The sequence below is a fragment of the Acinonyx jubatus genome, chromosome D4 (assembly GCF_027475565.1).
Source record: "Acinonyx jubatus isolate Ajub_Pintada_27869175 chromosome D4, VMU_Ajub_asm_v1.0, whole genome shotgun sequence".
Taxonomy (NCBI): domain Eukaryota; kingdom Metazoa; phylum Chordata; class Mammalia; order Carnivora; family Felidae; genus Acinonyx; species Acinonyx jubatus.
This window is the reverse complement of record NC_069391.1, coordinates 63,867,999-63,889,475: the sequence shown is the minus strand read 5'-3', so window position 1 is coordinate 63,889,475 and position 21,477 is coordinate 63,867,999. Positions and strand designations below refer to the sequence as shown.

Genomic DNA, 21,477 nt, shown 5'->3' with positions numbered 1-21,477 from the left:
ACAAAATACTCAGAGTCTTGAAAGGTTGTGGACAGGATGCATCTTTCCTAAAAATCTCTATGACAGTCAAGCAGTTTCCCAATGCAGCATTCTACTGTTTTGGAAGATGAAATTATTTGTGTCAAACCTAAAGATGCATACATGTAGGGAAACAAACTGCCATTTAAAGAAAAACACAATCCTAAATCCAATTTAAGAGAAACAAATGCAATAAATAGGTCTTATGATGAAGGGCCCAAACTCAAAGTTCTAAAGCAAAGAACAAGTAATAAAAGTGCTTATATCCTGATGACCCTGATGGTACCTGTGTAGTCAGGGAAGCTCCCACTAAGAAAATCCCAGGGAGCTTTCTCTGTATGAACTGCTGGAAGTGCCTTCATGAGCAAAACCCTCTGCTCTCTGGGACCTCTCATGTGGGATGGACCATCTAATGCTGCAGAGTCGGCCAAAGTTTGGATAAGGAAATCTGTCCTCTTCCATCTATGCCCAAGCACCATGTTCCTTTTGCCTTTGGTGAGAGTTCCATCCATGCAAAGCCTGAAGTATGGTGCCTGGGTTGGAATGTATTGGCTTACATTTCACTTACCATCTCAAGAAATGCTAAGGGGCCCAATTCTTCATACTCCATACAACACATTAAACACATGGGACCAAGACTTATTTAACACTCCATTTGTCAATGAATTCTAAGGCACTTCAAAAGTCCATAGGATGCCATGACTCTTCAACAGGGGAAGTACATCTTCTGCTGACAAGACCCAATCAGAGAGTGAGGTCCGGGTACCACCCGTTACCAAGACAAGAACCTCAAGGATGCAAATGGCAGCTTGGGATTTGGTATCTCCCACAGCTGGTTTGAAATAATACATGTTCTAATTCCCTCCTGTCAGTTTGTGATTAACCAGATTTACTACCATTTCAGATTTCACACTAGTAACTCCAGAGATCTACTGGGAAGAAATGATTAGGGCAGTTTAGGAGTCTGTGGGGGAAAGAAGGGTGGGAGGGAGCAAAGGGGGGTTGGGAGAAGAGGTTCTGGGAGCCAGTGAGGGGCAAAGGAAATAGTGTTATAATAACAGAATCACACAGGCATGGCGATTATTTAGGGATGTCTTTTTTTCAACATAGTATCACACTAGTGCTGAGTCAAATATTATACTTCTGCAAAACGGCCCCTATTAGATATGGTGTCCTTTAAAGTAAGTTTAGGGGCACCTGGGTGGCTCAGTCAGTTAAGTGGCCAACTTCAGCTCAGGTCATGATGTCACAGTTTGTGAGTTCGAGCCCCATGTCAGGCTCTTTGCTGACAGCTTGGAGATCGCTAAGGATTGTCTCCCTCCCTCTCTCTGCCCCTCCCCCACTTGCACTTGGTCGGTCTCTCTCTCTCTGTCTCTCAAAAATAAATAAAACATTTAAAAATTTTTTTAAGTATTTTAAAAACATTTCCATATTTGTTTTAAAAGCCAAAGACTTTTAAAATCAAACCCCCCTCCACCTCCCCACCTCCCACCCTCATAAAATAAGAGTACTTTTCTGGGGCTAAATCTGGGTGAACAGCTGGCATGGAGCTGGGTGGGGGGTGGTAAACTATGAAAGCAGCCCCTTCCGCTGCACAATTGTGACCCCCCAACACGACAAGAAGGGCAGACAAGTTACAGCTTGGCCTGAGTGGACAGAGCTCTGGGGGTCATGGGGAGGTCAGCTTTGAAGGAGAAATCCCAATGAAATATAAACACAGCATTGTGGAAACCAGACAAATCTCCCATAGCTTGTCCAGCCAGCGTTAATCTCGCCATCAGCTGTGGTGCATAATCCAAACAAACGGATCCGGCGGTTCGTACATCTGGAAGCTGTCATCTTCTGGAGCCTCCAAGCGGCGGTCCGTGGATCTGAAACACCCCATTGCCCAACCTGGCTTCTACACTCCTTGGCAGGGTCAAGAGTGGCAGGCAGTAAAGAGACACGGAAGATTCCCAGGGTCAGCTGCCCTGGGGAGAAGGCACCTGAGGCTATTTGGTATTTTAAAGCAATTATTGTTGGATGTAAATTTTTCAGCTATTTCTCTCCTGATGTAAAAGAAAAACCACAATTCCTTGCACCTGTATTTGTGCGCCTGCTATTGCAATCTAATCAATACCTAGCTAATAAACATATTCTTTAATTTTTCAAAGTGCTTAGGGGACCAAGGAGAATACGCTGCATTTCATTAGGTCTTGTGTCCCTTGTTCCTTGTGAAATGCACCCAAACTGACAGCCCTGCAGAGCAGAAACTGGCAGTAAAATCAGAGCTCATATTGCCCATATGGGCTCAAGGTCTCAGCCCCTCACTATCCCTTTGGTTCTGCTGCAAAAGGGCACCCGGGGAAAAGCGGTTTGTCATAGGAACATCTGGAGGAGAGCTAGACCACCGAAGAGCTAATGTACTGAGCGGGCTTCCAAAAGGAGCTCTTATTTCAATATGAACTAAGTTTAGTGGTGTCTTTTCCTGCTTTTTACAAAGTCACCTTCATGCTAAATAAAACCTTCATCCTACGCTTCTTGAAATGCAACAAGGTCTGTCTTCAAAATTAAGTTACCTGAAGAAAATCTATTCTAATATAAAGCTTTCTCTTCCTTGCATAGCTGGCCCCCACCCATACAGCGTCTTCCCCGCCTCCCTCCCTCTGTCAACTTGTCATGCATTTTATTTGATATTTAATGTAATTCTAAGAAAAACAAAAAACTTAAATTATTAGCATAAAAAAAGTTACCTAGATCAGTAAATATGGAGATGGGGAGGGGACATTATCTTAAAGAAAAAAAAATTCCTTTGCATGTAAGGCAATGTATTTGCAGCCACAATGTCATCATAATAAAAGCCCTCCATTTGCACAGCATGAGTCTTCCAATTGGAATCTATTATCTAAACCAGTGCTTCTCAATTGGGGTGATTTTGTGCAGCTCCCCCCCCCCCCCCCCCCCCCCCCCGCCACATTTGGCAATGACTGGAAACATCTTTGGTTGTCACAACTGGGAGGCTGCTACTGGCATCTAGTGGGTAGAGTTCAGAGATGCTGCTAAACATCCTGGGGTGCTTAGGGCAGCCCCCATAACACAGAATTATCCAGAAAAATGTCAAGAGAAAACTTGCTCTAAACTTAAAGAAAGGATGGTGAAGCTCATTTATCTCCTACAATTGCCTGAGTTCAAGCCAAGAACAATGAAGCCATCATACCAGCAAGAAACAAACTTGAGAGCACTTATAAACATCAAGCAGGCATTAAGAACATCTTTTAAATTTTCCTTAACAACAAAAAAAAATCAGAGTCACAACTTGTGCCTTCTTCCTTTGATGTTAATAACCAAACACAACGCAATATGGATTCATTTCAAGGCTGTTATAACCCTTTGCAGTAAAGGATGCCAGGGGCTGGGCAAAGCTTGAGGGGAAAAACAAATCTCAAAGAGATAAATGAATGTTCTGCCACTGGAGAGTTGTGACAACAAACTTGCATCTGAGAGAGGGTTGGAGTGGGGGGTAGTAGCTATTAAGGGAGACAGGAAGATATGGGTGCTAAGCAAAAAAGGAAAAGCCAACAGAGAAATGGGCAAGATTAAAAATAAAGTATTTCCCTTCTGTGCCCAGAGAGAAATCCAGCTGAAGCACTCCAGTCCCGGGGAGGGCACTAGAGGCCAAATATGCTAGTACAGATAATGAGACAGGCAAAGAATGACTAAAAGGAAGAGCTGGTAGCCCCTCAGCCGAATGCCCCGCACACAGCAGAAACCATTCTGCCATGCAGCTGGGCCTTCCAGGCCCCAAGGCTCCCCGCCTCAGACAGGATGTCCCAACTGGAGTCAAGCACTGGGAGTTCTCCTGGAGGCCACACCCCCAGCCTCTGAGCCTTTGCAGGAGCTGTTCCTCTGTTCTGGAATGCCCCAGTAGCACCCCCACCTCTCCAGCCCCTGTGCCTGGCTCAGACCCCTGTCAGGGCTGTCCTGGGAGGCGTCCCTGCCCTAGTGCCAGTGGTCTATGTGCCTGCTGGGTGGAGGTCCTGAGGGCAGGGGCTGTGGCCTTTCACTAACATCTCTCTGGAGCTTCATGCAATGCGTGGCACAGAGCAGGCATGGAGAACATGTGCTGAATATTTTTATTTATTTAAAAAGTTAAAAAAATTTTTTTTAAAATAAATATTGACAGAGAGAGACAGAGCATGTGCGGGGGAGAGGCAGAGAGAGAGGGAGACACAGAATCCGAAACAGGCTCCAGGCTCTGAGTTGTCAGCACAAAGCCTGATTTGGAGCTCGAACTCACAGACTGTGAGATCATGACCTGAGCCGAAGTTGGGCACTCAACCGACTGAGCCACCCAGGCACCCCTAAAAAAATTTTTTTTAAATGTTTGTTTATTTGGGGGGGAGGAGAGGAGCGAGAGAAAGACGGAGACACAAAATCTGAGGCAGGCTCCAGGCTCTGAGCTGTCAGCACAGAGTCCAATGCAGGGCTCAAACTCACAAGCGGTGAGATCATGACCTGAGCCAAAGTTAGACTCTCAACTGTCTGAGCCACCCAGGTGCCCCGAATATTTTTATTTTTAAATAACAATTAGTCTCTCCCGGACCTTGCCACCACTGGCATGTGCTTCAGTAACAGCAGATGTCCACAACATCATTCCACATATTCTTTTACTAAACCTCATGACTCTATTCACAAGTGAGCTAAATTTGGTATTTCTGACTTGCAAATACTCTAACCCTGAGACCTAAGCTAACATCTAATGTATGTTGAGTTTCTTAAAAGAAACTGGTTGCTGTTACAATGATGACAGCAATCGTTGTACGAACATTTTAACAAGAGAATCAAAAAATTCTTATCACCAATGAGATAAAAATAGGACAGAATCTTACTTATCTAGCTTATATTGGTCTGCACATTGTGGCCAATGTATTCAAACTGTCCTTATAAAGCCACATTTCCCCAGCATGTTAAAAGCATGAAAGTCAAATCAGTGAAGTAGCCTATCAAGTGGATCCCTTTAATTTGCCGGCAATATTAAAAAGATAACAATTATCTTGGCAGATACAAAGATAGATGTAGTAAGTCTATGTGTACACACAAATACAAATATAAGTGGAGATATATGAACAACACAGGTTTGAACTGTGCAGGTCTACTTATATGCAGATTTTTTGGGGATATAAATACTCTACCGTATCTATATATTTTCTTCCTCTTGATTTTTGTAATAACATTTTCTTTTCTCTAACTTATTTTATTGTAAGAATACAGCAAATGATGTGTGTAACATTCAAAATATGTGTTGATTGACTATTTATGTTATTAGTAAGGCTTCCAGTCAACACAGGCTATTAGTAGTTAAGTTTTTGAAGAGTCAAAGTTATACACGGATTTTTAATTGTGGAGGGGTTGGCGCATCTAACCCCACATATTGTGCAGGAATCACCTGGTATATAATATGTATTCGTGTGTAGGTATGTAGATATATGTATCTCTAGTTGCCTTTGTATATTTATCTATGTAGTGTGTGTGGTAGGTCATATTTTTAAATATCACAAGGGAAATAGCATTTTTCCAAGCTGTCCCTCAGCATTCCCCTCCCCTTAAAATCTCTTATGCTTTCTCAGTCTGTTGCTTTTTAACTAGGGAAATACGCAATCTCTATTCACTTGGTTTATTTAGAGTAGTAAGCACCCATGTTTATGTTCAGAACATTTACAGTCTCCATTAAGAAAACAACCATCTAACAGACTTCTTGTGCTGATAGTGATGAAGAATTTATCAAAGAGATTAAAGTACAAATTAACCTAAATTCTGAGTTGCTGCTCATTTTAATCTGCTACAGTGTAGGACAGCAGGAAATTCCAACTCCTGAAAACAAATGCTTACACTATTTATTGCTGATATGAACACCAAGCTCACTACATCATAAACAAGACGTCCTCACTGTTACCTCTTCTTTGAATTTATGTTAAAATTATAAGATGGTATGGTGGCCTCATGGGATCCCTGGTAGGGTTTACTCGCATTTATGAAACTATTGCTTCTTCTACCGGGAAGAATCTAATGCCCAATGAATGAATGAATGAATGAGTGATGACAAATCAAGAAATCAAGAGGCCAAATTGACTTAAATCATTAGTAGGCAAAGTGGACATTTTGCCATTGTAAAATGGAACAAGAATTCAGCTATTACATGCAGAAATACCACATACACTATCATGTTATAAAAATAAATATAATAGATGGCTACTTTATTGAGTTGTAAGGCATGTGATAATAGATAATAAACAGTAATGGCAGTTGCTCAACAAGTGATAGCATTAAGTAAAATAACATTTGCTTAAAGAACTTGTGAGCCACGCTGAAAATACCAAAACTCAGAGGCCCAAAGTTGGCAAACTGAGTCCTGAGTGTCTGAGGTGTCACGCCTTAATACTCTCTCACTAAGCGGCAGCTCAGGGAGACTGCCCCTAATCATGTTCCTCCTTCTTTCAGGACTTGAAATGAAGTATGTAATGCAGAAACACAGTTGCTTCCAGAAATATACAATGTTAAGAAAATAAATCGCATCACTTCTCTTTACATGTATTAAAGGTCTACCTAAAAGTCTTGCTCAAAACAGCAAAAAATTATCTTTTGTCATCATCACTGATACTTAGCAAATTCATTGGTCTTAGTGGTGCAGTGTGAACATATGGACAGAGCTGGGAGGCCCCTCTGCTCATCCCTTGTTTCATCCAGCTCCCCACAGCCTAGCCAATCACATCATTTCTGAACTACAGCCCTGCGCTCCAGGGCACACATGAGCCATGGCACCCTATTCCCACTACACTAGGGGCCTCCACTCACTTGGGCTTTGCTTGACCCCCTTTCTGAGCTCTTGTGCAGAACTCCCTCTCTCCTTCTCTCTCTCTCCAGGTCACCCTAATTTGCCTCACTTCCGCAGAAGCTTTTTTTCCCCATTTGACTTTCATGGCCCACTTCAACCGTGAGCTCAAATTTACTGCAAGCCCATTCAACTCTAGTATTTTGTAAGTGAGTGGATTTGTGCACAGAGAGTGTCTCACAGACTTCAGTGACCCTTACAGTACCTAACACGTGCTGGGGACATTATTGGTGCTCAGTAAGCTTGGTGTTAAGATATCATAGGTGTTCAATAAAACCCTTCTTTTATCTACCAATGATGCTGAAGTGCTCAACTGAGGTAAATTACCCCATGGATTCAATCCAAAGAATACTTTTGTATTAATTATCAAGCTACTTAAAGCAAGAATGTTTTCTTTCCTTAATTATTTGGACTATTATTTTAATTGTCACTTCTCAATTAAAGACTCCACCATATGCTTGCAACACAGAGAGCTGAATCTTCATAAACAAGGCATAGTTAACAAAATATTCTCCAAGGTTAGTTCTCAGCATCCTAAAAGGAATCATTCACGTAATTACACATATAACTCTTAGGCTTCCAAATTTTGGGTTAGGTAGCTTTCCCTAGGAATGCTCAAGATATTGTTTTGAAAAATCTGCATAATTACCTCAATCGTTCCTTCCCATCCTATTGTCAGAGATATCCAAGGCAGTGTTTAGGGATTAAATGTTTCCAAATAGCAAATCTGTTACTTTCGAGAAAATAATTAAAAAACAACCACCAATAACATCCCCCCCCACCCCAAACAAAAAAGCCCTGCGACCAAAAGAATGTAAAATGTTTCGGGGGGGGGGGGGGGAGAAGATCTATTTTAAATTTACAACTGCTTAAAAAAAAACACTTCGAGAACCCCCAAATTGAGGAATGTGTATAAAACACTGGCAGAAAGCCTTGGAGAGCTCCCGCGTGGCCCCGCCCTCCAAACCCGCGTTCTTAAAACTCATTTCTTTCAGCCTGCAAAACGCAGCCTTGCCCCCAAATCATACCATTTAAAAAGCCCCCACTCGCGAGGAAACAGTAATCTACTTTGCAAACATGCGTTCCAGTCTATGCTTTACTGTTTTTTTTTCAACTCCTTTCCTCCCCACCCCCACTTTTTTTTTGTACCTTGAGACAAATGTTTTTTTCCCCCAGAGTTGAAAGCTGTCCAAAAACAGGACCACACACGCCGCCGCCTCCGCAGGCCGGCGATGCGCCCGCCCCCCGCCCTCCGCGGCGCGGCGGCCACGGCCGCCGGGGGCGCGCGCACTCCCTCCAGCCGGAGGGGTGGCCTCTCTCTGCCCCCCCCTTCTTTCTCTTTGGACGTGGTGGGTGGGGGTGGGGGAGGGAAGGACGCCGAGGAAGAGAGCCAGGAGCCGAGAGGCCTTCCTCCGACCGCGTCTCCGGCGCGGCGGAGGCGAGCAGCGGCGGCGGCAGGCCCCAGGGGTCCCCGGCCGCGCGGAGTGGTCCGTCCCGCGGAGGGGCCTGGCGCCCCCGCCGGCCCGCCCTCGCCACTCTCTCCCACAACACCTAGCAAAGCGCAGCGCCCCGAGTAGATTACAGCGCGGCCTTTGTCGGGCGGGCCTGGCTCCCAGCCAGGCGCCCAAACAATAAACAATTCCCCCTGGTGCGGGCAGGGGGTTCTCGCTCGCCACAGAAAGGCTCTAGGTGTACGCTGGCAAATATCTTTATCAGTTGGAAGGAGGACGGGAAGGGGTCCTGGGCTGGGGGACGAGAGGGCGCTGCGGCGGGCGCTAGGTCTCTTACCTTCCACCCACAGCTCTTCCACGTTGGTCTCGAGATTAGCTGCCTTTAATCCCACAGCGAAGGCCCCAAATATGAGGAGGCCCACAACCAAGAACTTGCCGCAGTTTTTTTGAATGTAACAACCCAGTTTAAACAAGAGTCTCTGAAACTTCGCTCTCAGCCACAGCGGCGCTTTCCGGCCAGTAGCTTTCCCCTGAGGATGAAGCAGAAGGGAGGAGTGAGCGCCGGGGAGTCGCGGCCCGCGCGCCCGCGCCCACGCCCGCTTGCGCGCACCCGCCCGCGGATCCCGCGACATCCGTGGGTGGGGGGTGCCCTCGGGACTGGAACCCAGGCTGGCCCCGGGTAAGGCGAGCGGCGTGGGGGGCGCCTGGACATAAATCAAAGTGGGGCTGCAGCGTGGGAGCTGCACCTTGGCGACAGCAGGGGCAACCCCCCGCTCGACCCGCGCAACATCCCCGAAGGTGTCTTGGGGGCGTTGGGGAGAAAGGCTGCAAGAACAGGGGGAAGGGAAGCCGAGGCAGAGAGGAGAGAAATCACTCATCACAGGCAATATTCACCCCGGAGCCGGGAAGGGAGGGGCTGCTCAATGTCTGCGATGGAGCCCACCATTTAAGAACCAGCAAACCAAGGGTCCCTTCCCCGCAAGTCAAGCCCCATCTTTTACCCCTCTCGGGGTGCCCCGGCAGGGATGGGGGCTGGGGGACTAGCGCGCTCTGGGAACAATGTATTGCGGGCTCCCCGAGCCTGACCCCCGCCCCGCGTGGTAGTAAGTGGGGATCCACGTGGTGAGCGCGGCCGCCGGAGCTCACTCGCGACGCATTTCCATAGCGTTGGGAGACGCTGTGTGAGCTGAATTAGGAAGTGGGGCAGCCATCTGCAACTTACGACAACATTTGTGATCGGAAGAGGGCAGCCACATGGATCTTTCCCTCCTCTCCCTTCCCATCTGGTTAAACGTAAAAAGTAGCCAAGTGCACAGGGTAAGGGCCCAGGCCGGCGCAGGCGGGGGTCCTGGCTGGGCGCTGGCTGCTCCCGGCGGCGGCGTTTCCCCGGCGCTGGCCGCTGCCCCGGCGGGCCCCCGTCTGGGTGCTCGCCTTCCCTGGATTCCACACATTTCAGCGAGCCTCGTAAACACAATGAACCCGGCCGCTTGGCAGACAACTACCGCGGATTTAAGGTGGCAATTTGTTTACAACTTTCCCTTTCCCCTCAGGCTCTGAGAAGAGGTGGCTCAAAAACTAAAAAGGAAGAGGGGAGATGCCCTCTTCCAAGGATAATTTTTAAGGGGGTAGAGATCTCATGTTCAACAAAAGCAAAACCGGCTGCCAAAAGAGGAAACCACCTTTATTTCGGCTCCCTCCCCCCCCCTTCCTCTCTCCGCCTCTCTCCACTCCGCCTCCCCCTCCAAGATGTTAAGAAATGTGGCAGCATTACAGGGGTTTAGGTTGCAAATAGGGGCAGGGGCGCGGGAGCAGGGGGCTACGGGGCTGGGGGCACTGGGCTGTGCCGCGCTGAGGCCGCCCTCGAGGTGGTCCTCTGTGGACCGCTTTCCAGTGCTCCGGAAAAGGCTTGCCGGGGAGGGCGCGTGTACACACACACACACACACACACACACACACACACACACACACCCTCCACCCCCTGCGGACCTCAGACAGCCCTTTCCTCCTAGGACCGGAGGGAGGGTTTGAATTTTTCAATCCCCACTTGTCTGCTTCTTTTCCTGGAGAGGTGTGTGTGTGTGTGTGTGTGTGTGTGTGTGTGTGTGTCGGGGGCGATCCCAAAGAGGAAGAGGAGGGAAGAGAGAGTGGGAGGAGAGGAGAGAGTCTGAAATGCACCTTGGAAATCTGCTCCAGAGCGAAGGCGGCGTCGCAGTAGCTGGGCCGGTGCAGATAGTCCCGGTCCAGCGCGGCGTTGCGGCGCAGCCCCCCGGTCCGTCTGCGCCTCCCGCCGCCGGCCGGCCGGCCCGGAGCCCCGCTGCAGCTGCCGCCGCCGCCGCGGTCCTGGGGCTCCGCGGCGTTACCAGCCGAGGCCATGTTGCCGCCGCCGCCGCCGCCGCCGCCGCCGCCGCGGGAACCGAGGCTTCCCGGGCGGCCCGGCGCGCTGCTGCCGCCGCCGCTGCGGGCTCCCGGCGCGCCCGGGCGCTCGGCTGGCGAGGACGCTGCTGGCCGCCGGCTGTTCGGGCTGGGGTTGACAGACCTGCTGCTGCTGCTGCTGTTGCCGCTGCTGCTCACACGGCGGGCGCTGCTGCCGCTGCGGCCGCAGCCGCTGCCGGGGAGTCAGACCCTGCGCCATCCATTGCCACATTGCGCGGGGGTCCCGAGGTCCCTGCGGCCGCCGCTGCCCACATCCAGTTCTCGGGAAGGCGAGAGCCGGCGCGCGGAGCCAGCCTGTCCTTCGGGCGCTCGCGCGGAGCTCCTCGCGGTCCCCAACTCCCCCTACCCGCCCCCCGCCCCGCGCCGCGACCCCTTCACTGCAGAAAGCGCCAGCAAATCCCCGCCGCTCCCGCCGGCCTCGCAGTCTCCCTCGGCGCCTCCCGGGTCGCCCGAGCGGCCGCGGAGGGTAAGCGCAGAGCCACTGCCGCAGGGTCCGTAGGTGCCCGGCGGGTCTCAGCGCTGCCGGGCCCGGGCAGCCGCCGTCGCCGCTGCTCCCGCGGCGGCTGCTGCTGGCGGTGGCGGCTCCTGAAGCTGCTGCTCGGGCTGCTCGGGCTCTGGCTGCTGGGTTCGAGGTGGCTGTTCGGTCCCGGACTCTGCTTTCTTGTGCTCCTCGCCGACCCGCTGGACCATTCTGCCCCAGTGCAGCGCGCCTCTCTCGCTCCCGGGACCTGGGGACTCCGCTCTGTGTGTGTGCAGCGGGCAGCGGCCGCAGCAGCTCCTTGATTCAATAGATGAGATGGAAGAAGAAAAAAAAGAACTCTCTCCATTTGGAGAAAGAGGAGGAGGAGGGGAGGGGGTGGAGGGGGAGAGACCGAGCGAAAGAGAAAAAGGCTGGAGCTCCCGCCCCCGGGGCTGTCAGATGGCTTGGGTTTCTGCGACGCGATTGGCTCGCGGAGGGCAGAAATTACTCAGCAAACATGACTATTATTAGCTGCTTAGCAACAGCTCACCAAAGTAGAGAGACCACCCAGGTAGGCAACCCCAGTGTGTGCATCCCCGGCTTCGGGGGGAGCCTCCGAGAGCGCCAACCTTCTCGCATGCAATACTTCCATTAAGGAATGCTCCCCCCTCCCTTTTCTTTCTTATTTCTTTTCTTTTCAACAGTGTCCTCTTTTTGTAAGACGCCTTTTGCGCGCGCACACACACTCTCTCACACACACACATCCACGAGCATTTGCCTCGCGATAGACACGGGGGGAAATGTAATATTTTTTTAAGCGCTTAAACAATTTCTGAAATTCCTCAAAGAAAACCCTTTCAGAGGCACCTTGGCCTCAAGCTGCAGCAAATACTGGGAGGTCCGGCTTGAATTCCCAGGCCTGCACCAATAATGACAGGGTGGTGGATAGTGCGCCAGTGTGTGCCAGATTTTTTTTTTCTCCTCTCTTTTCTTTTCTAACTAAAGAGAAGACTTAGGCTCTCGCAGGGAACAACGCCTCGCATTAAGATAAACAAAATGGAAAGTTAAAGAGGAAAGTAAGGACGTTGGGGAAAGCCACCCTTTCTTAAAATCCTCCCCCCACCCCACACCAAAACCCACGGCAGCACAGTCGCCGTTTGAAGGAGTCAGTGTTTTAAAAACGTGGAATCCAGACACCGAAGTAGTCTTGTGGAGGCAGAGGCGTTTTTATTTGAATCTTTAATATGACATATGCAAAAGAGAAACAACAGAATCTTTTTAACAATCCGGAGCAACGGAACTGTTTCCTTAAGAGAAAAAAGTTTTCATGACTATTTGGGGTTCGTTTGGACGCCCCCCTTTTATTACTCATGTGCCTTTGTTTACTTAAAGTCTGTTTTTAAAGTTTTATTATTTTTTTCAAAAATTAGTACGCATCCTGTTATATTTAATAATAGCGTGACGTTGGGGAGAATAAAGGCTTTGATGTTGGATTCATTCGAAACAAATTGTGCGCTGATTGCGAGGACTTGTCAGGACACTGCGGCCAGTGTCACCGAGACATCCCGGGGATTCGCTTCCCGTTGGGGAGGAAAACACGCGACCCTCTGAAGTAGATCCTGGGGACATGGACAAATTAAACTATCTACACAGTTCCGCTTTTTATTGAAAAATATAATTTTTGAAGAGTGTAATTTGCTTTTCTTAAGTTTGCAAGTTATTAAATTCCTCCCTGAGATAGGGACCAGACCCCGCAAATTCGATTCTGCTTCCTTTTAGTATTTTTCTTTTTTAAAAACGTGGTTGAACTGCAGAGGGGGACCCCGCGGCAGCTAGAAGCCGACCGCAGCAGTGAATTGGAGCAATGTGGCTTTAAGATGCACACGGTGTGTGTTCATTGAAAAAAAAGAAGAAAGAAAGGAGAGGAAAGGAAAGAAAGAAACCCAGATGGAGGGAAAGGGGGAGGAGCAGGGAGAAGGCGGAGCCCATGCGGCCACGTGACTCAGGGCCGGGCCACCACGGCGCGCACTCGGCTGCCGGGAGGCCTAGGCGCGCGCGTGCCTCCGCCTGCGCGCGCACCCGAGCTCCGGGACTCCCCGCCCGGCCCAGGCGGAGCAGGTAGGGAAGTCGGTGCGCTTGGCTCGAGCCGGGCGGACTCCAAGTCTCCAGCGCGGCCTCCCGGGAGCCCAGACGAGGCTCGCACCCCGCCGGCGCGGACGGACGTGCCGAACGCGCCGTAGTACATTCCTGAAGGCGGTCCGGCCCCCTTACGTTGCCCAATGTCCGCGCGGCCTCCCTGTAGCCGGCCAATGGCCGAGCGCACGGGTTCCCTTCCCATTCAGCTGCCGGGCGTCCACGGCCCCTGCCCGAAGGGGACTGCAGCGGGGCGCGCCGGCCACCCGGGCGGCCCACGCGGTTCCTGCGGGGGGCTTGTCGGCAGCCCTCCCCGCTCTCTTCCTTCCTCTTTGGCGGTTTCCCCCTCCCTCCTTTCCCTTTTCCTTTCTTTTTCCTCTTTCACGTGAACCCTTTCTCCTCCCTACCCAGCCTCACCACCTTCCTTCTAGCTTTTTCTCCGTCCCGGTGTCAGTGGGAGGCCCTGTCTCCTGAATCCCAAACCGGCGGAACGTGTGGGGGACCCTGGGCGGAATAGGGTGGCTCGTAGAATAGAGACAAAGACAGTAAAAGTGTCTTGAGGATGTTTTCGAGATCAACAGGAGGACCGGAGCACTCGGCTAGCGCGGAAATTCAAAACTCAAAACTCTGAAGGAGCACGTGATTTTGTGCGCAGCTCTGGGAGGGCTGCTAAAATCCAGAAGGGAAGGCAAGCACCGTGCAATTAAAATGACACTACCTTAAAATATAATATCGCAGGAAGATTGGGCTCGACACATATCAAGTTTAATCTTGAAGCGATATCCTGATCTTTGTTTGATAAAGAACATAAAGCAGGAAAGGTGATTCATTCTAACTTTTTTTACTGACTGGTTCTGCAGACGTTTCAAGTCAAACTCTTAAGTGCTTGCTGCTGGAAATTATTTTTCAGAGAGTTGGGGGTTGTGCCCCTAGTTTTACATGTCAGTCTTTTGATATTTGAGTCGTGCTGTATGTATGTAGCAAGGTAATCATGTAGCCATAGGTTGCTATTGCTATGTTTGTCTTTTCAAATTCCTTTACAGCGTTTGAGACCAGAACATTAGTTGTGCCTCCTAATCTTTTATTTATAGCAATTTTAGTATAGCCACTTGGATTATGGAATTCTAAACTGAAATTATAGGCTATGTACACATCATGGTTACTTATTACTCTCTGCACGCAGCTGCATATCCTCTCGTTCTGACTGCTTCTACATGTGCACCATTTCAATGGTAAAGCCTCTTCCACTCGGGCTCATTTCCCTCAGTTTGACTTAATTCCTAAACGTTTTGAACATTGATCTCCCGGGTTTTCAGCGCCCTCAGCCTCCTCACCCGCTGTTTGATAGGTTAACTTTTCAGCATCTCAGACAATAGTCCAGGCCTGTAAATTCTACCCATCGGTTCTAGGACGCAGTCCCCAGCCTGGGCTCTAACAAGCGCTATCTTAATCTCCCCACCCCCACCCGCCGCTTCCCCTGTGGTCTGCTTTTTTCATACACAGAGATGAATTACTTTGAGGATCTAATTGGCCTTGTTTCTGTAACGTTTTAAGAAAGGGAAGAGGAGCCAGTGTAAAAGCCTGCTCGACTTGGGTGGTCAGGGCTGAGGCTGCCCCCAATTTGCCTCATTGCTGATGCATGCGAGTGCGACATTCCCAGCGATAATGTTGTTCCTAATCAATCTGCCCTTATTTACATTTGTAAGCGTTGTCGGCTTTAATATGCATGCCCTGTGCAGGGGACTGCTGTGCCACACCGGGTTTGTTAACTTCAACTAGCCATAAGGATTCTCCAGACCTGAAATGAGGCTGGCTGAAGCAGCCAGGTCTAGGAAGGTGTCTGCGAGGAAGACAGTCCCTTTTGGCCTTTCTGCAGGGTGGCTCCCCTCCTGAGAGTTACCAGATAAGTGAGAGCTTGGGGCCTTTTCAACCAGCAGGAGTTGCTGGCCCTCTTTGGAGCAACAGTTGAGTGCTGTCTTTCCCCTTTCCAAGTAAAGGGGAATGTGTCGTCTCAATCTATCAATTGTCATTTGGGTCTCCCCATCATTATCCAAGACTTCATAGGAGTCTGTAGTTTTCCAACAGATATTCTTAAACTTTTAAAATCTGAATCCTTCATATATTTTCCCTTCTCCATTCCAATACTTCAAATATCCATGGCCACACCACACACATCTCAAAATTGACATCCAGTTATCCAAGTGATAACACTGGGAAATGAAATATCTGCCCTTTGTATCTGGACATTGCAATGATAAGCAATTGTGGACTTGGCTGAGTAATGAGAAACCATAGTGAGATTTGACTTTTCACTGGTTACTCAGATGCAACTAAATGGGTCTTTAAAATCTAGTGTGATTTAGCTAGTTTTTGCAGAGTAGAAATGAATAAAGGGGTAAATGTATTCCAGTCAATTGATCTCTGGGCCATGTTATAATTTTGCCTGAGTTTAATATTCTTTTCAAATGCAAAGAAGTGCAAGTATTATATTAAGTCCCACAGTATGCCTGTTGAGAGGCTGGGATGGGGAGAGGAACTGGGGATTTGATGTAATGTCTGTTTCTGGGTGGGGAGCCCAGGGTGCAAGATGTGAGTGATGGGCCAGAGCCTGAACAGTTCAAAGCAGGTACCTTGGATAACTAGTCTATTCTATTTGAGCAAGTATGCCACCATCCACCACATTTTCTTGGCTCCCTAAGAATGCCTTATTATTTTCTCATTGGCAGTTTTTGTATTTATTTAAAAGGTGATGGTAGAAAATGAGTCTAAAAGGTTTCAGGGGTGGGAGTGAAAAAAAAGACTCAGCAGCCACAGAATGTGAAACCCCTAAGTATGACTCCCCTCCCCTTCCCCTTCTACCTTCTGTTTCCTCCCCTATTCCCCCCTCCCCAGGACTGGAGGAAAGGGAACAGCTCTAGCCAACTTGTCAAAATAATGCTGCTAATTACCCCTGATCTCCTTTAATGGGAAGCTGCTCCCAATTCCACAAAGGAGTAAATGAGGGGTCTACAGCACAAACCCAGGAACACTGGCATTTTTTGAGTCTGTAGTGAGCCTGGGGTGGGGTGGCAGAGGGGAGATGTCCTGAGAAGATCCCAGAAATATCCACATTTATTACTCCAGGTTCAAATACTAGTTTGAAAAGGGGAATTAGACTTTATGCAGCAGAGAAAATGTCCAGAGCCTACAATGAACTTGAAAGAAAACACAGCATTGATCCTTGTATTGATTCCCCCCTTCTCAAGTATCTTCTTACCCACATTGCTCCAGTGGATAGAGATGTATTCTGGAAAGACCCAGACTTTGAACATTTTTTTCTCCATCTCTCTCTTGCCTCATCTCTATCTCCCCATCTAATATATCTGTATCAAGCTTTGCATTTGGCAGAAGGCACACCATTCATTTCAGTGATCTCTGCCATTGGGTCTTGCATGAAAAAGAAGCTGAGCAACATGATCCCTTTGACCCACTGCTGGAGCAACAAATTTATTAGAGATATAGGCATGAGAAATGAAAGGGAAGTAAAACAATTCCAGCTTATTGTGTGTCTTTCTTTCATACTGCTAATCCGGTTTACACATCACGCCTACATGTCTCAATAGGGCTTTATACACTGTGGCAGAGGCGGGAGAAAATAAAAGGTGTGTGTGTGTGTGTGTGTGTGAGAGAGAGAGGGAGAGAGAGAGAGAGGGAGAGAGAGAGAGAGAGAGAGAGAGAGAGGAATGAGGATAAAAACAGGGAAGACAGATATTTTAATCCATATTGTTTTGCTATCTGTAGAAAGTTGAAGACAATTTGTAAAAACAGCCCCCCCCCCCCACAAAATCATTCCAAATGGTGTGAACTCCTATTCAAATAGCTTGTTAGATTAGGACTAGATTATAACCAGAAATTAGATACACTTCTTACAGTGAGTTTGAAATGAAGCTAATACCCCAAATTGAGAATGGGTCTATTGGTGTCCACCTTGATTCAACATTTTAATATAAAAAGGTCTTGGACTCAAAGGCATTTTACAGCCTTGTGGAAGGAAGCTGGGTGACAACTGAACACACACAAACTCTCAATTGAAAGCCCCTTGTTTTACAACATGGGTGCACAATGCACCTGGGGCAACAATTTATCCTGAGGTACCACCCAGAAATAATAAGTTACAGTAACAAAGGATGACACCAAAAAGCATTGTCTTTCTTTGTGGAGGCAATTAATTGCATGTTGAACTACTGGAGGAAAAACAAAACAAAAACGGAACACACACAGAATGCAATAGTCCTGAAAAAGCACTATTGTAGTTCAACACCTCAGTTACACAATTATTAAAATTTAGAGCCACCCATTGTGGGTCTTTATTTCTGTCTAGTCCTTTTAGATTTCCCCTCCCCGGGGAGGATAAAAGCGGAAGAAAGTAGTCTTCTCTCCCAGGTCTAGGAAAAGATTGGTCTCTGGGTGTCTTCCATAGACAACAATCCATATGGTTCTTCTTAGGTGTTGTAAATTGACATCTGAAAACTTTGGACTGATTGCTCATCCACACACTAGGAGTCGTTTTTAGCATGAACTTAAATACCTGGAGGCATAGCACATGTCATCCCAGAGGTACAGTCTCTGGAGGTCCTGTGGGCCCAGTGTGGCATCGGGTCTAAAGAGGTTTGAATCAGCCCACCCCACTTCAGGACTCCCCTGAGGCCACACTCAGCACCCGGCTAGCCGGCGACCTCTCTAATGGGTGGCAGGCACCAGAACGCCCGATTCCGTGGGCGCAAGAGTCAACACGTACCTCTCTCCCACCCGTGCCCCCTTCCTGAACTCAGAAAAGCACCTCTGGCCCTTTTTCCCACCTACGGCGGAAGGAGGGGGGAATGTGTGAGCTCCGGGATTTTAAGGTGTTTCTCTCCTAGCCCAGGGTGTCGCACTCCAGGCGTCCGGGTGTGGGTGCGGGAGCGTGCGCCCGTGCCCTCCAGCAGGTCTCCACCAGCGCCTCCGAGACGAGAGGACTAGGTCCGCTGCGCGCGCGCTCCCGGCCCGCACCCTCCCCCCGGCGCTGTCACTCTCCGCACCAGCCCTTCCGACCCAGCTCTGCCTCCGCTGGCGAGTCGGGAGCCACCAGCAGGCTGCGGAGCGGAAGCCAAGGTGGCGACCCTTTCAAGCGTGAAAATGGGATCCCAGGCGACCCCCTCCGTGAGAACTCCCCCCGGAGCCGTTCCCCGGCCGGGCCCGCCGCCGCCGTCGGCCCCCGCCCCGCTCCGCGGGGCCGGCCTCGGGGGGCGGGGGCCCGGAGCGAGCGAGCGAGCGTGGAGACGCGGACCGGCGCTCCCGCGCCCCGGCGGCGCAGCCCACCCAGCCCCGCGGCCCCGGCGCGCCGCCCCCCACCCGGCCGCCCGGCGCCCGGCCCTCTGTCCGCCGCGCTGGGCGCCCGGCCCCGCAACCCCGCGGCCCCGGGGGCGCACGCGGCGCGAGGGCAAGGCGGCGGTGGCGGCGGCGGCGGCCGCGCCGGCTGCACTCACCATAGCCGGCCGTCAAGCCCTGCCCGGAGCGCGGGTGCCGATGGCGCGGACGCTGGGCTTGGATTTCACATCAATTCCTTTTTTCCCCTCGCCCCCCTTTCCTGGTCCTCCGCTCCTCCGTCTTCTCCCCGTCTTCCCTCGTCTCCCCCTAGCCTTGTCGCTGCGGGTCTCTTTGTCTTCCCTGTCGTCTTTTTCTTCGTCTTCGTCTTCGTCTTCTCCTCCTCCTCCGTCTTTACAAAAGGAACGGAAAGTGTAAAAACCCCGGCGCGCTGGGCCGCCGGAGGCTTTCGGCGGAGTGCAGCGCGGACTCACAATTACAAGCCTGTTTCTATTAAGCAGTTCCATGGCCCTCGGCGTGGGTGGTCTGCCGCGCCATAGGCAGGACCTGTCAGGGTCACGTGACAGATCCGAAAACTTTACCCCTTTACAATAAACTCAAGGAAAGCAAAGTAAACTCGAGGAACGTGCTATCAGCACAGCCCTCCTGGGTAAACAGGCGCTCCCCTCCCCGCCTTCCTGGGAGGCGCCCAGCCGCGCGAGCTCCTGCGAGCCCCGGCCGCCCCCTCCCCGCCCCCCGCGGCCCTGTCTGCGGGGGGCCGCTGGGCGGGGGGTCTCGGCTCGCCACCTCGCCTTCCCCACCTTGTGCTCTGCCCCCACCCCCACCTTATTTGCTAACTTTTAGCCACTTGCCCGAACCCGGGGGCGGGGGTTGCTAGGGGAGCGGGGAAGCTCACTGCAGCATCCCCAGCGCTCCGGGAAATGCGGGGTGCCCAGAGCGCGGCCGAACACCACCACCTTGCCTGTCCTCAATTCTCAAAGCCCTTTCCTGCTCGCATTCCCACGGAAGCCCTGAGAAGCTGGGATCATTCTGGTTGACAGGCCCACAGGCTGACAGGGAGGCAGAGAGCCAGGGAAGCCGGGCAGATAACAAGAGCCTCCCTTGGGGAAATGTTCAGCGCACCAAGATGTTTGTAGATTCGCGTCGTTTCTGTCCGAGGTCCCTGGGAAGCTGCTGCTTCTGAAGAGCCCAAGGTGGAGTCCCTTGGAAACCAAGATTGGTAGCTGGCTGAAGAATTACTAATTGATATTTGCTTTTTTTCCCTTCCAATTACTGTGGTTTTTGGGGTATGCCACCCAAATGCTCCCACCCACGCTGCTTTCCCAAACGAGGCAAGCTTGGGTGATGGGGTTAGACGGAAGTGCCTCCATGCGGAAGGGCTCTCAGCCTCTTGCCCTAAATGGAAAGTCCTATTCCGGAGATACCCTGCTACAGTGTTTAACATTTCATCTGCTCAAACCTGCAGGCTACACTTGTGTTTCACACACAGATGAAAGGTGCTATTTTAAATGGTCCACATTATGAATATAGATGAATTACAGATGAGGGGGACGGTAAGATAATTTCTTGAAAATATAAAGAGTTAACTAGCTGCCCTTTAGGTAAAACCAGCCTTTTCTCACCTCATTCTGGGCCGACAGTGTGATTAGGGAGGGGTGTGTGTGTGTGTGTGTGTGTGTGTGTGTGTGGTGTTATTAAAAAAAAAAAAGCATACAACCAACCTAGGAGTCACAGTTGTCTCCTAGGTCCCTAGGTCCCTAGGACAAGTCTCCTTGTCCCAAAGATGATATTCCATTCTTTAACAGGGTTATTTGAGTTTCCAGAGTGCTTATGTTTGAGACGCACTAGGTAATTAAGCATTGGAATGCTGGGCAGCCCTGTGAATTAGGTTGGTCCAGAAAGTCACTTCATACCAATTGACTTAAGTAAAAAATGGTCTTAAATAGATATTATCCATTTATCCAAGCTGAGCAGGAATCCTAAGAGTCATAATAATTGGAAAAACAAACCCACCAACGTTTCACTCGGAAACACTACATTTTGGTGTCATATCAAAAGACTCTATTCAGAACCTCCTATAAACTTGGGTGGGGTGAGGAAGAGGAAGATATAAATACGCCTCCAAATAGAGTAGTCTAGAATTTGAAAGAGAAAGGGGGGTGGGGAATAAGAAAAAAGAGAAACAGCTTAGCAAAGGATATTTAAAAGGTCCACAATATCAAGTCACTAGGTATGCTAATTTTGCAGAGAAATTCCAGCAGACCTTGTGAAGTTTGCCTTTCCTCATTAAAATGAGCCCCTCTCCCCACCCTCAGCAAGCACACTTGGCCACATGATCCTTGAGCATGTGGCCAAGGCTGATAATCAGGGGTGGGTCCACGTTTGGTGGGGCCTGAGCTTATGCAGTTTGGGATGGGGGTGCTTCTTTAGGGACTCAAAATTACAAACACAAAATAACAGTCCTTGGCTTTGGACGGGGTCTGTGCAGGGAAGAGCCCTGAAGCTGCGTGAGCCTCCTGTCCCCCTTTATAGTGCAGAACAGGGAGATTACAGAGCTACCCAGATTTTGTGGTCTTACATCCATTAGTTCATACTGAATGTGTTCATATTATGTTCTATTTCAGTCAAATGCTTTATAATTGGAGCAAAGACAGTTTGAGTGTAAATAGTTCGAATTGGCCAGTGGTGATGTAAAGAAACAGGGAGAGAAAGCCTGTGGTGTTGGAACCTAAAAGGTCAGCAAGGAGGGAACTCACTGGAAATCCTTTCTC

General features: G+C 49.8%; 1 protein-coding gene across 7 annotated transcripts in view; it reads right to left on the bottom strand.

The window, feature by feature from the left end:
• PTCH1 (patched 1) overlaps positions 1-19,269 on the bottom strand; it is a 71,714-nt gene extending 52,445 nt beyond the window's left edge. For 2 of the 7 annotated variants that reach the window (XM_053205168.1, XM_053205169.1), the window contains exons 1-2: positions 10,513-10,846; positions 8,675-8,867 (exon numbers count right to left, since the gene is read on the bottom strand). In XM_053205168.1, the coding sequence (XP_053061143.1) occupies positions 8,675-8,867; positions 10,513-10,710 (391 nt within the window). In that variant the 5' untranslated portion in view covers positions 10,711-10,846. The other 5 variants (XM_053205170.1, XM_027048197.2, XM_027048196.2 and 2 more) reach the window with 5 other exon arrangements.
• Between the last annotated feature and the right edge of the window lie 2,208 nt (positions 19,270-21,477).